Source organism: Fonticula alba, assembly GCF_000388065.1.
Source record: "Fonticula alba strain ATCC 38817 unplaced genomic scaffold supercont2.3, whole genome shotgun sequence".
Classification (NCBI taxonomy): domain Eukaryota; order Rotosphaerida; family Fonticulaceae; genus Fonticula; species Fonticula alba.
Window position 1 is genome coordinate 1279067 of NW_009242973.1, and position 12246 is coordinate 1291312.

The 12246-nt window shown below is 70.6% G+C and overlaps 3 protein-coding genes across 3 annotated transcripts in view; 2 read left to right on the forward strand and 1 right to left on the reverse strand.

Annotated features, from left to right (window-relative positions):
* The window catches only part of H696_02071 (hypothetical protein), a 6830-nt gene extending 1661 nt beyond the window's left edge, over nucleotides 1–5169 (forward strand). Inside the window, exons 4-10 of the mRNA XM_009495969.1 lie at nucleotides 187–303; nucleotides 400–570; nucleotides 692–865; nucleotides 956–1141; nucleotides 1243–1740; nucleotides 1861–1992; nucleotides 2219–5169. Of these exons, the coding sequence (XP_009494244.1) occupies nucleotides 187–303; nucleotides 400–570; nucleotides 692–865; nucleotides 956–1141; nucleotides 1243–1740; nucleotides 1861–1992; nucleotides 2219–5127 (4187 nt within the window). The 3' untranslated portion in view covers nucleotides 5128–5169. The remainder of the gene's footprint in view (nucleotides 1–186; nucleotides 304–399; nucleotides 571–691; nucleotides 866–955; nucleotides 1142–1242; nucleotides 1741–1860; nucleotides 1993–2218) is intronic.
* Nucleotides 5170–5708: 539 nt separating this feature from the next.
* On the reverse strand, nucleotides 5709–9900 carry H696_02072 (hypothetical protein; the record flags this gene model as incomplete). Its single annotated transcript, XM_009495970.1, has 5 exons — nucleotides 9751–9900; nucleotides 8522–9577; nucleotides 8219–8404; nucleotides 7945–8102; nucleotides 5709–7830 (listed from the first exon to the last, which is right to left on the reverse strand). The coding sequence occupies exons 2-5, from the start codon at nucleotides 9479–9481 to the stop codon at nucleotides 5709–5711; spliced, it is 3426 nt and encodes a 1141-aa protein (XP_009494245.1). The 5' UTR covers nucleotides 9482–9577; nucleotides 9751–9900.
* A 1390-nt stretch (nucleotides 9901–11290) lies between these two features.
* The window catches only part of H696_02073 (serine/threonine protein kinase), a gene marked incomplete at both ends in the record, with an annotated part of 7225 nt that continues 6269 nt past the window's right edge, over nucleotides 11291–12246 (forward strand). The window contains 2 exons of the mRNA XM_009495971.1: nucleotides 11291–11495; nucleotides 11611–12155. Coding sequence (XP_009494246.1) covers nucleotides 11291–11495; nucleotides 11611–12155 — 750 coding nt within the window. The remainder of the gene's footprint in view (nucleotides 11496–11610; nucleotides 12156–12246) is intronic.

The following is a 12246-nucleotide window of genomic DNA, read 5'->3' on the forward strand; positions in this document are numbered from 1 at the left end:
CCGCTTCTCTGCGCTACTCTTTGTCCTCCCCGGGCAAGGAGGGTGTGTGCACACCCCCCGCGCCTTGCACCGCACGTCGTTTGCCTTTGCTTCTCTCTCTCTCTCCCTCCCTCCCTCTCTCCCTCCCTCTCTCCCTCTCCCCACCACAGTGCTCTGTCTCACGCATGCTCTTGGTCGCCCATGCAGCCACCTGTCCTGCCGAGTGCATGATCGACAACCGCTGTGTCCCGGACTCCTGCCAGTGCTCGATCGCCTACAAGCCTGACCAACTGGACATGGTGTCCGACATCCTGTGCACGCGGGGTACGTGCCCGTGCCGTGTCCCGCGTTTCCCCCTCTGCCGCCAGCTGGCCCGCCCGCCTCTGTCCTCTGACCATCCCATGGTGCCATGCTCGCCAGCCCCGGAGCATTCCTTCAGCCCGGATGTGGCCCTCCGCCGCGCCGGACATGTCTCCGCGCTGTTGAACCTCCCCTCGCTCCCCGGCGCCCCAGCCGAGCAGGCTCTCCTGGTCCATGGGGGGACCTCCTTCGACTCGCCCTTCCTTTCGGACACGGTGATCTATTCTTTCAGTGCGCATCCCCCCCCCCTCCTCCCACCTCGGGCCTCCTCTACGCGCTCGCCTTCGCCTCCCATTGCTGACTGCCCCTTGCCTGATGCCGCCACCCCCTGGACGCCCTTGGCCCCCGGCAGGCAGCGAGCGCTGGACACCGGTCCTTTCGCCCTCACATGGCCATCCGGTCCTGTCGCCCTCGGGCCGGCACAGCCATGCGCTGGCCGTGGCCGACCCCAGCCAGGGGGTGCTCTTTGTCTTTGGCGGGTATACATCCAACGGCGAGAGCGACGAGCTGTGGATCTTCAATTTCGGTGTGTCTCCGTCTTTGCGCATGAATGCCCCCCCCCCCCTCTGCCGCCCCCCCCCTCATCACTGACGAATGTCCCGGCCACGCACTCGAGGCACTCTCACCTGGCGGCAAGTGCAACGCGGGCCCCATACATCCGACTGGCCGCCTCCCCTGTTTGGCCATTCGCTGTCCTTCGTGCCTGCGTCCTCGGGCGACGGCCCCGGCCACCTGTACCTGATTGGCGGGTTTGATGGGCGCGCCAAGCGCATCAACTCGGTTGTTTGGCGCTTCAGCCTGGGTGCGCATGCCCTCTGCCCGGCCCCACCTCGGTGTCCCGGGGCTCTGGCCCCATCATCCTTGCGTGCTTCTCTGACATTCGTCCCCATTTCCCGCTGCAAGACACTCGAACGTGGGAGCGCGTTGGTCTGGCGGCCCCGGAAAGCCTGACGGCCGGGGTGTTTGGCCATGCGGCGGCCTTTGTCCCAGCCCATGGGTCGATCGTCGTGCATGGCGGCATTCGTCTGGCTCGCGGGGCCGGGGGCGGGACCATCCACACGAGCACCATTTCCCGGGACACCTATGTCTTCTCGCCGGTGACCCACCAGTGGACGCGCATGATAACCCGGGACTCGGCCTACCGGTTCATGCACCGGATGGCTTTGGTGCCGGATTTGTCGCTGCCCATCCCGATTGCCCCTCCGTCGCCGCTGGATGGTGGGACCTCTTCCGGCGGGGCTGCCTCGGCGATGGAGGCGGCCGTGGCACCACTGCCACTGCCCATCGCCGGCAATGTCTGGGGCCTGGTTCTGATTCATGGGGGCTTTGCACCCTACACGCATTCCATCCCGTCGGTGGCCAACCGTTGTGTCTTCTCCGACACCTTTGTCCTGGACACAAGTGCGTTTTTTTCCCCCTGGCCACTCTGCCCCCTCTTGCCGCTTTCCCCGCTAACCACCTGCGTGTTTGTCGGCCCCTCTTCCGGATTGTGGTTATGGGCTTTGCGCCTGGGACTGGCAGTCTGCTCGGAATGGACGGCCCTGGCTCTGCCTGGAAACTCGGCCCTGCTGGCCCGCAGCGGCCATACTCTGGAGGTGTTCCCCGCCCGGCTCGGCCGGTTCCCAGCGATGTTGCTCTTTGGCGGCTTCAACGGTATGGTCTTTTGTATTTCCGCCGCCGGGGACTTACCGTCCTCCGGTGTCCGCTTCTTCTCCTCTTCTCTCTCTCTCACACACACACACTGACTCCCTCTCTTACTCTCTCTTACTCTCTCTTCTTTCCCCCTCTTTCCTCCTCTTTCCTCCTCTTTCCTCCTCTTTCCTCCTCCTTTCTCTTCTCTCACCCCCCTCTCCCTCTCCTGCCGCGTCAACATGCACAGGCCAAATGATGGCCGACATGGTAACCTATGACCTTGGAGACCGGCGGAGTGCCAATACCCAGTGCCATGCTCTCTTTTGCCACCAGCAAACAGGCAACCTATCCAAATTCCCGAATCTCAGCCCCTGCCAGACCTGCCAGCAATCGCCCCTCTGCTCTTGGAGGGTTCTCGACCTTCCGGGCTTGAAGGGTGCCTGTCTGCCGCTGGCCGATGCCCCCCCGCACAACTGCGCGACCCTGGAGGCGTCGGCCACTCCCAAGGCCACTGTCATCCATGGCAGTGGTGGCGAAGATCACTGCCAAAGCCTGGCCAGCTGCGGTGCATGCGCCAAGGCGCCGGGATGCGCCTGGTGCCCGGGGCTCCGGCAATGCCAGGCCGTGGCTTTGGATGCCGCGGCGGCGGTGGCAAGCCCGGCAACGACCTCATCCTGCCCCGATGGTCTTGATGTGTCAGGCCGCTGCCCGGCCGAGACATGCCCCCGGCGGGGCTCCTGCTTCGAGTGTCTGCAGCCTCTTGCCCCGGGGCCCGGACTGGCGGCCCTCCCGCCCGGCACATCTGCATCCGTGGTCGACCGGTGCCAGTGGTGCTCGGAGAGCCGCACATGCGTGGCCCTGGGCCGGTGCGCCACAGGCGCGGACCCCATCGCGGCGCCGGATGTGGAGCTCTTCGGCTGGGGCGCAGCCCTCTGCCCGGCGCAGTGTGACTCCTTTGCTGATGAGTTTTCCTGCTATTCCGGCTCCCGGCCGCCTCAGACGTCCTGCTTCTGGTGCTCGACCATTGGCCGGTGTGTGGATGCATCGGGCCGGGCCGGGGCGTCATTGATGCTGGCCGGGCCGGATGCCCCCTTTGGGGCGGCCTGCCCGGCGTGGACAAGCCGGCCGGAGCTGCCGCTCGGCATGCCGAGCACCCACGGACCGGATGCCCTTAACCAGCCGGCCCTGCCGCCGGAGCTGCCGACCGCCGGCCGGGGGGCCTTCTCCGGGTCCCTCCTGTCGGGGAATGTCGGCCACTTGGCTCCCTTGCAGTATCTGGATCTGGAGGTGGAAGTGCCGGCCGTGGCCGCGGACTTGGTCTTGCAGACGCTCTTCTGGATTGACCCCCTGCCACGGGGGGTGCCGGACCGTGGCGAGACGCCTGGCCCGCCGGCGGCCGACGGCCGCGGCCCGGAGCCGACGTTGCTTCTGCACCTGAACGGCCCGTCCGGGGTCTGGTCCACCACCAACCGGCTGCTGGTGGTGGGCGCCCCGCGCGCGGTATCTTCCCTGGGCTGGCCTTCGGGCGCGGGGCGCTTCGCACAGGCGTCCCTGGATCTGGCCCTGGGCCTGGCCCTGCCGGGCCCGTTGCGGGGCCTCCTCCCGGATGCCGCACTGGCGGCCGTGCGTCGGGTGACCGCCGCGGCGAGGGCGGCCACCGGCGCCGGCGGCCCATGGCAGCAGGGCCACCACTCGGCGCCAGGCGGGCCGGGGCTGCTGGCCGGTCGATACACCATCCGCCTGCAAAACCAGGGGGCATACTACATCCCGGAGACCGGGCCCGGCTCCGACCGGGGCATTCGCTTCTCGATCACCGCCTCGTTGGCAGCCCCGGGGACCGGGCACCATGCGCTCTTCCCGCCGATGTCGGGCGATGAAATCCTCCACCGGGAGGGGATGATCGACCTGCTCTTTGGGGCCACCTCCGGCGCGTGGGTCATCATCTGCATGCTGGTGGCCTCGGTCATCGGGATCTACCTGCTGAACCTCTTTGTCATTCGCCGGCGCCGGTACTACGAGTGGCGTCCGCCGGCCGTGCCGGTGGCCTTCTGGCTGGTGGTCACGCCGGGCAGTCGGTCGCCCGGGGTCTGGCGCGCGCCGGCCCCGCCGCCGAAAAATTGGCTGCCCCCCGACGAGTCTCCCGGCGGGGAGGCCGATCCGGCCGAGGCGGCGCCCCTGGCCACTGCCACGCCCGAGCCCCTCCCCGAGGCGGGCTCCACCATGGACGACATGCGGCTCTTGATGCCAGGGGTGCCGGGGGCCGAGGCGGCCGCTGCCAATGCCAGCCTGTCCTCCATGCAGGTGGTGGCTCTGCAGGAGTGCCCCATCGGCGGGCATGGCCAACTCGCGGCCACCATCCTCGTGGCCCTGCCCACCCCGCCGGAAGAGCTCCAGCCCGGCGATACGACCGCGGTTCTGTCGAGCCTCGGCCTGGCGACCGTTCATCAGGTCCCGGTGTCCGGGGCCTACCGGGCAGCCGGGCGCCATCTTCGCCGGCTCCGGGCCAAGCGCATGGCGGCGGAGCTGGCGGCCGCGGCCGAGGCCGAAGCGGTGGCCGCCGCCGCCGCCGCCGCCGAGACCGATGCTGCGGAGGCCGTCGACATGGACGCCGAGATGGCCAGTCACCATGCCAGCGACTCGGACTCCGGCCGGTCGGACGACGAGCTGGAGTCCGAGCGCGCGGGGATCGGCCCTCCCTTGTCAGCTGGACCGGGAGCCCTGCCGGTCGGGGCCACCCTCCGGCGATCCTCCTCAGTGGGCAGCGCGCACTCCAGCCGGCATCTCCTGGCGGAGGGCGGCCACTCGGCCTCCGGGCACATGGCCGGTGGCCGGGCTGGCGGGCTGCTGCGAGACCTGCACGTGCTGACAGCCCGGTCGCTGGAGCGCCTGCGCACGAGACTGGCCGTGTCGACCCCGCATGCGGGTCTATCCGGGCCCAGTGGCGCCGGGTACTATATCGAGCTTGGGGCCATGTCCCCGACCGGTCAGCTGCCAGGGGGGGCCCGGTCTCCTGCCGAAGAAGACCCGGAGGCCTTGCCCTCTCCCGGGAATGCGGCGGCTCCGTCCCGAAGCGGCGGCCACCCGGAGGCCCAGTCACCCGGCAACTCGGACGCGGGCACTGTCCCGCTGCTGTCGGTGGCCCCGATCCCGGAGTAGTACACCCGCCGAGGCATGTGTCCCCTCCCCTCCCCCCCCCCCCTGTATCCTGTCCTTGTTTGGAGGGCCGCGCCTGCCTCCGCGCCGGTATGTAGAAATATATACTCCTCAGTCATACACGCACGCATGGAAAGCAGAGGCAGAGGGCAACGGCCACAGAGGGGGAGGCGGAGAGAGAGAGAGAGAGAATGTGTGTGTGTGTAGGGGGGGGGGGGTCCATTTGGGGTGTATTGGGGTGTAGACGCGCCGGGCGCCTGCACACGGGTGTTCTTCTCAAGGACATTGGGGGATGAATGGGGGAAACAACAAGAAGGGGAAATGGAAAAGGAGGCGGATGAAAGTCGTTCGTCCGGGCGTCGGAGGACTGTGGCCGAGGCGCGCGGGCGTATGGCGCGAAGAGGCTGGCTGGGCGGAGAGGAGGAGGAGGAGAGAGAGAGAGAGAGAGGGAGGGAGGAAGGGAAAAAGCCGGGGAGCCGGCCGAGCGGGAGGGAGAGGAGTGCGGCCGTGGACGGGAGGCAGCGCAGCCGCTGGCCATGTGTGCACATGGACCCTCTCCCCTTGGCGATTCGGCCCCCGCGCTCTCAGGCCCAGCCGCCAAGGCCATTCTTGCCGAAGCCCATGAGGTTGTGGTGCGATAGGGGCGGCTGGGTCGGCGTGCGCAGGGTGACCACCCGATGGCGCAGGGTCAGCGAGGGGACCGCGGCCGGGGTGGCGGCGCTGCCGGTGGGCGAGGCGCTGCCGCTGTTGGTCGAGCCGGAGCCGGAGCCGGCGCCGGCGCCGCTGTTGTGGGCATTGGCCGGGAGATCGGCCGCCGGGACCGGCTCGGCCGGCGGGTCCGCGTAATACGACAGCCGCCGGGTGACATCGCCACCCTGCAGGCGCCGGGTGGTGGGGTTGATGGCGACCACCATGTCCACCGTGTCGCCGGCCACCAGGCTGCCACAGGGGCGGATCTGGCCGGTCGGCTCGGCCGGGCGCAAGGCCTCCGGCAGGGAGTACACACGCTCGCTGCGGAATGGCGCATCGATGTGGGCCACGCGCGAGGCGGTGGACGTGTGCACCGCCCGGGCATTGGGGCCCGGGGTGGTCAGAACCACGCCCGACTCGATGAAGCTAATGCCCAGGGGGATGGGGACCGGGCGCACGCGCCGGGCAAACAGCCGGTCCGAGGAGGCGTGCCGCACCAGCAGGAAGCTCACGGCCATCGGCATGCGGAGCTCCTCCTTGCCGGCGAAGTCCGACAGTCGGAAGAACACCCGCGAGGCGAACTCCCGGCAGCGGATCCACGCGGACCCGCTGTCCTGGCGAATGCCCGTGACAATGCCGAAGTAGATGCCCAGCTCGGTGAGGGCCTTGGTCCGGACATTGGTGGCCACACCCGGGGCACCGCCCGGACCCGGCGGGGCCGCCGGCTGGAAGGACACCAGGTCCCCGTAGAAGAGCCCGAAATAGTTGAGCGTGATGGCCGCATGGGTGAAGTGCCACAGGGCGGTCACCTCGGCCCCGGTGTGCGGATCGCGACCGGTCGTGGCAATCAGCCCCAGGGCCCCATGGTCGTCGGCACCAGCCCCGGCGCCCGGCGGCCCGGCCGGGAGATCATCATTCGAGGAGGCACCGCCACCGGTGCCACCGGCCCGCGAGGGCGACCGAACCACCACACCCAGCAGGTGCCCGGGCTCCTGCAGGGCATCCAGCTCGAAGAGCCCGACCGTGGACCCGGCAGCCGAGGGGGTCCGGCTGTCCAGCCAGCCAAGCATGTCGGCCGACCGGACGCCCCGGATGGCGGGCTTCTGCGAAATGATGTCCACCGACTTCGGCGGGGGCAGGGGCCCGGTGGCGGCGCTGGCCGTGCGCCCGGCGATGCCCGGCGACGCGGGCGGCCCCTCATGCGGGAGGGTCCGATGCACCAGGGCACCCGGGGGGGAGTCGGCGGTGGCCGGGGCCGGGGCCGCGGCCCCGGTGACCATCGGCGCCGGCACCGGCGCCGCGGCACCATTCACCTCACCGAAGAAGTGCCCGGCGGCCAGGGCCGCCAGAGCCGCGGCCGAGCTGGCACCCGCCGCCGGCAGCATGTCCGCCGTGTCCAGCGACACCAGCAGCCCCGGGTGCCGGGAGGCGGCCATGTCCGACGCGGCCAGGGCAAACTGCGTCGGCAGGGGCGGCGCCGGCGCACCGCGAGCCGCCGGGCCCAAGGCCGGCGCGGCCTGCTCCCGATGGGGGAACTGCACGGACACCACGCTCGGAGCCGGCGACCGCGGAGTGAGGAGGATCTGCGCGGGGACCTGCTCGCCGATGACCGGCGGCCGGGTGGCCTCGCCCGCGGCCGAGGCAACATGCCCCACCGAGAAGGGGACCATGTGCAGCTGCCCATGCAGGGGGAACTGCAAAGCCCCGGCCAGCGGCTCCAGATGGGGAGCAGCCCCCTCGCGGAGGACCGCCGCCGCCAGGGGCCGGACCACGGTGGCCGTCACCGGCACCACCCCCGGGCCGCTGGTCGACTCCAGCAGCAGGATGCGCGTGGCCGAGAAGGACTTGTCGGTGCGAACAATCTCGAACTCCAGCAGGTCACCAATGCGCAGCTCGACCGCCGGATTGCGCGTCCAAATGGACTGGATGTGGAAGTAGATGTTGCGGGACTTCTCCCCGGGGCCCGGGGTGGGGCTCTGGGCCTCGGCCGGATTCTTCAGCTGAAGGAAGCCATAGCTGGGGGGGGGGGGGAGGGGCGGAGGGGGCAAGTGGATGTGTGAGTGTGGGCATGGACTTGGTGTGCGGCCATGCGCAGGGGGCCCGGTGAAATGCGAGCACGAGCATACATACCCGTTGGGATTGATCTGGGAGATGGTGCCGGTGTAGCGGCGCGCGGCGCGTGGAACCTCCAGGCGAACGTCAGCCACCTGCATGGAGCCCGGAGCCGCCGGGCCGCCGGGGATCATCACGAAGGAGACCAAATCGCCGGGGACCACGTTGGGGCAGCCCTAGATGCATGCGGCGTGTGTGCGGAGACAACCGGCCATGAGTCAGCATGGAGGGCAGGAGGAGGTGGCAGCCCGGGGGAGGGGAGGAGGCCAGCCAGGTGCATGGGCGCGCGTACCCAGGAGAAGTTGCTGGAGTTGATGTCGGTCAGCAGGCGCAGGGCCGGGTCGGTGGGGACCGGCTGGCCGGTGGTCGGACAGGGGGACACCAGGGGAATGACCTTGCCGGTGGAAGGGGTCACCTGGGAGGAGCGGGCCAGGGCCAGAGACAGGAACGCCTGGGACACGATGCCCCAATGACGAGGCTGGGTGGAGGCGCGGGAGTGGGCCGGGGAGTCCGGGTGTGCGTGCGTGCGTGCGTGCGCGCCGTGTGAGCAAGGGGACAGGAGAGGCATCAGAGGGGAGGCAGGCAAATGGCGCACCAGGCCCGAGAGAGCCGGGTTCAGGGGCTCGTGACGGATCTGAAACTCGACGCCGCCAGGGCCGACATCGGCGGGCTGCTTGGAGCCGCCGGGGCCGGTGGCCGGCTGCTTGGGGGCGGCGCCGCGGGGGCCGGGGCCAGTGGACCGGGCCGGGGCACGGCCGTTGCCGGGCTCGGCCGGCTCAGTGGCCGGCTGGGGCTGGCCGGCCGCCGAAGTGGCCGGGGCATTGGCGAAGAGACCGGAAAGGAGGTTGCTCCGGCCCTCCGGCGCCGGGGTGGACGTGGTGGATGCGGCCGGGGCGCGCGTGCGAGCCGATGTGGGAGGGGAGTCGCCCTCGGGGCGGGTCTTGCCGGGGCGCGTGCGAGCCCGGCGTCCGCCGGTCGACGCGCCCAGGTCGTCCGCCGAGGAGGAGGAGGAGGAGGAGGCCGTGCTGGGGGCCTGCGAGAAGAAGGCGGCCGTGGCAGGGGAGCTGTCGGCGGCGGTGGTGGGGGTTGCGACATCGGCGGCCGCCTCGGACTGGGGGGCGTGGGCCGGCACAGCCACCGGCTGGAGGTGCGACATGGGCGGCAGAGGCATGGCCATCGGCCGGGCCGGCGGCCAAGGGCCCATGTGGGGGTGGTGCATGGCCATCGGCGGCCAGTGGACCGGGGCCGGCTGGGGGTGGCCGCCTTCGGGGGTGGCACCGGCGTCACCGCCAGGGCCAAACGGCGGCCGGAAGTGCGGGGCCTGCTGCGGGTCGGCCCCGAGAGGCCCGGCCGGCGGGCGAACCATCGGCGCATGGTGCGGCGCGTACCACATGACCGCCCCCGGAGCGGGACGCACGTCGGGCGAAAAGTGGCCCGGGGCGCCGGGGGGGATGTGGTGCGGGCCGCCTGGCAGCGGGGCCCCAGCGAGATGGGGTGGCTGCCCGGGGGGCGGCCGTGCACGCGGCCGCTGTGGCAGATCGTTCGGATTGTACATGTCTAAGAAGCAGAGGGGGGGGGGGGGCCTTTTTCTCGTGGAAACTGGGCGCGAGTGTGGCGTGGTGCGTTTTTTTTATTTTCTGCTACCAAGCGCCTTTGGTGGCGGCGAGGGGGGAGGGGGGGGAGGGAGGCATTAGCGGCGGGGGGTCTTCGTGTGTGTGTGTGTGTGTGTGTATGTGAAGGGGGGGGGCAGACGCGCAGAGCTGGAGGTGCACAGGCGCGACGGCAGCAAAAAAAAAAAAAGAAGAAGGGGAAGGGGGGAGGCACCTTGATCAGGGAAGGGGAGGGATGGCGGCCGACACGGGAAGGAAGAGGACGGCGGCCGGTGTCAAGGGAGGAGGGGAGAGGCAGGGGAGGAAGGCAAAAGGCGGGGAACAGGGAGGGGGGGGCAGTGGGGGAGTCAGCGGCCAAGGTGGCTCGTGTGGAAAATCTGTCCGCCCCCTTCGGCAGGCGGGGGGGGGGCTGCCCTTTTTCATCGCCCCTGGGAGGGGGGGGGGAGCCCGGCGGCGGGAGCACACAGAGCAGGGGGGGGGGCCCAGCGGCGGATATGCAGGCCGGAGCAGCCGTTGCCCCACACACCCCCCCCCCCCCCCCCCCGCACACACATACCTACGCCTGCTGCGTGAGAAGAACCGCCCAGCCCGGGGCACGGCCTTGGCGCGGGCAGAGCGCGGAGGACGCAACGGCCGGCCCGCGGCCCGGAGCCGGAACGCGCCGAGTACCGGCGAAAGCTGACAACGGTTTTCCGGCGCGCTCGGCCAGGGACCGGCCCGGGCACCAAACACACGGACGGCCTCCCGTGGCAGACCTGACAGGCCCCAGGCACCGAGGCGCGCGCGCGCGCGCGCGAGGGCGCCACGGCTCGACACACCATGGGCGGGCATTTGGCCGACGCCGGGCACCGAGGGGACGGGAGGACAGGAGCAGGGACGGGGGGGCGCGGGGCGCACGCAATCGGCCGCCGGGCTGGGCCGCTGGCGAATCTGCGGCCACCGCCCCCCCCCCCCCCCCCCCGGGGTGCAGGCAGGAGGGGGCAGCCAGGGCGGCGGAAAGTGGCCAACATTGGCCCAGAAGATGGTGGAAGCCCCTCACCGTGGCCGAGCCTCGCCCGAGACGCCCCGGAGCCCGGGCTTCTCGGTGCTGCGAGTCACACGGCCACGGAGAATGCGCCCCCCGCTTCCTAGTATCTAGCTCGTCGCTGGGAGGCGCGAGCCCGAGCCGCCCTCCCGTGTGCCGCCCCCTTCGGTCGGGGCTCTCGGGCACAGACTCTCCCGGCAAAGGTTCACGGCATGCCCATCGGCCCGGCGGCTGGCGCCCCCCTCCGCCTCGGCCCAGGCAGGAAGGAAACCCGGCGAGACGGGTCGGCGCGCTCAGCGGGGGGAGCCTCAGCCCAAGTGCGCATACATCCCGAGGCGAAGAGCAGCAGGGCATTGCGCGCGCGCGCGCGCGCGCACGTAGGCCCAAAAGCGTGGGGGCGCCGCGGTGCTCTCGTGCCAGAACCCGGCCCCAGTCGTGATTTGATCACGCGCCGGCATCTACTAGACCAGATCCAGATGGCGGCGGTGGTACTTGGCGCTGTCCTGTGTCGGGCCTTGTCCCGGGCTGGGTCGATCACAGACACACACATACACACACATCAGCCCCTTTGCTGCCCTGCCTTCTCCTCTCCCCTTGCCCCTCGCTCCTTTCCCCGCCTGCTTTCCTCTCCGCCTGTGGCTGTCCCTCTTCTCTTCCTCCTCTCTCCCCCTCGCCCGCGCGCGCGCGCACGCGTCCCGTCTCTCTGCCCCTTTCTCGCAGACACTCGACAATGCCAGTCGGGGGCCTCTGGCGCCAATGCGTCGCGGGCCTCCTGCTGCTGCTGCTGCTGCTACTGGCCGTGTCGGCTCGGGCCCACGGCCGGTCCTCCTCTCCCTCTGTGGTGGGCTCAGGCGGGGTACCCAGGCGCGCGGCCCCCGAACAGCGACATCTCGATGCCCGACTGCTTGACTGTCAGCCGGGCGAATACTTCCACGGTGCGCCAGCCCCCCCTCTGCCCGCGTCCTGCCGGATGGGGTGATTGCCGGACCCCGAGCAGTGCCTCACCTACCCCCCCCCCCCCCCCATTCCCTCCTCCTCCCCCTCGGGCAGATGACCTTGCCAAGTGCGAGCCCTGCGATGTGACATGTGCAACATGCACCGGCCCGGGCCCGACGGCTTGCTCATCCTGCGGCGACGGCCGCTGGTTTTGGGAGGCTACCTGTGTGACGGTCTGCCCGCAGGGCACCGGGCCGGACCCGCCGGCCCCCGAGCCCGCCCCACCGACCACGATGGCCGCCACCGCCGCCGCCTTCCGCGTGTGTCTCCCCTGCTTTGATCCCCTGTGTGCGATTTGCCCTTCGCCCTTCGCCCGGAGTTGCACCCTCTGCGCCCCGGGGCTGCTGCTGATGCAGGGGGCCTGCGCGCGGGACTGTGCCCCTGGGTGGGCCCCCTCGCGTGACGGGCTCTCCTGCATTCGCCGGGCCGATCGGGCCAATCCCGACCGGAACAACACGCGCACCGACAGCACGTCGGTCTTCGCCATCGCCTTCCTCGGGGCCTTCATGGGGCTCTTTCTGCTGCTGTGGATCTTCTACCCGCGGGAAAACCGCCGGCGTCTGGTTGCTCTGGCCAAGGCGTCGGCCATCTCGCAGCGGGTACGCCATCGGGCCCGGCGCTCCTGCCCCGCTCCTTGCCCCTCGGCCACTCGCCTCCGCGCCTTCCGGCCGTATCTGACCCCCCCCCCCC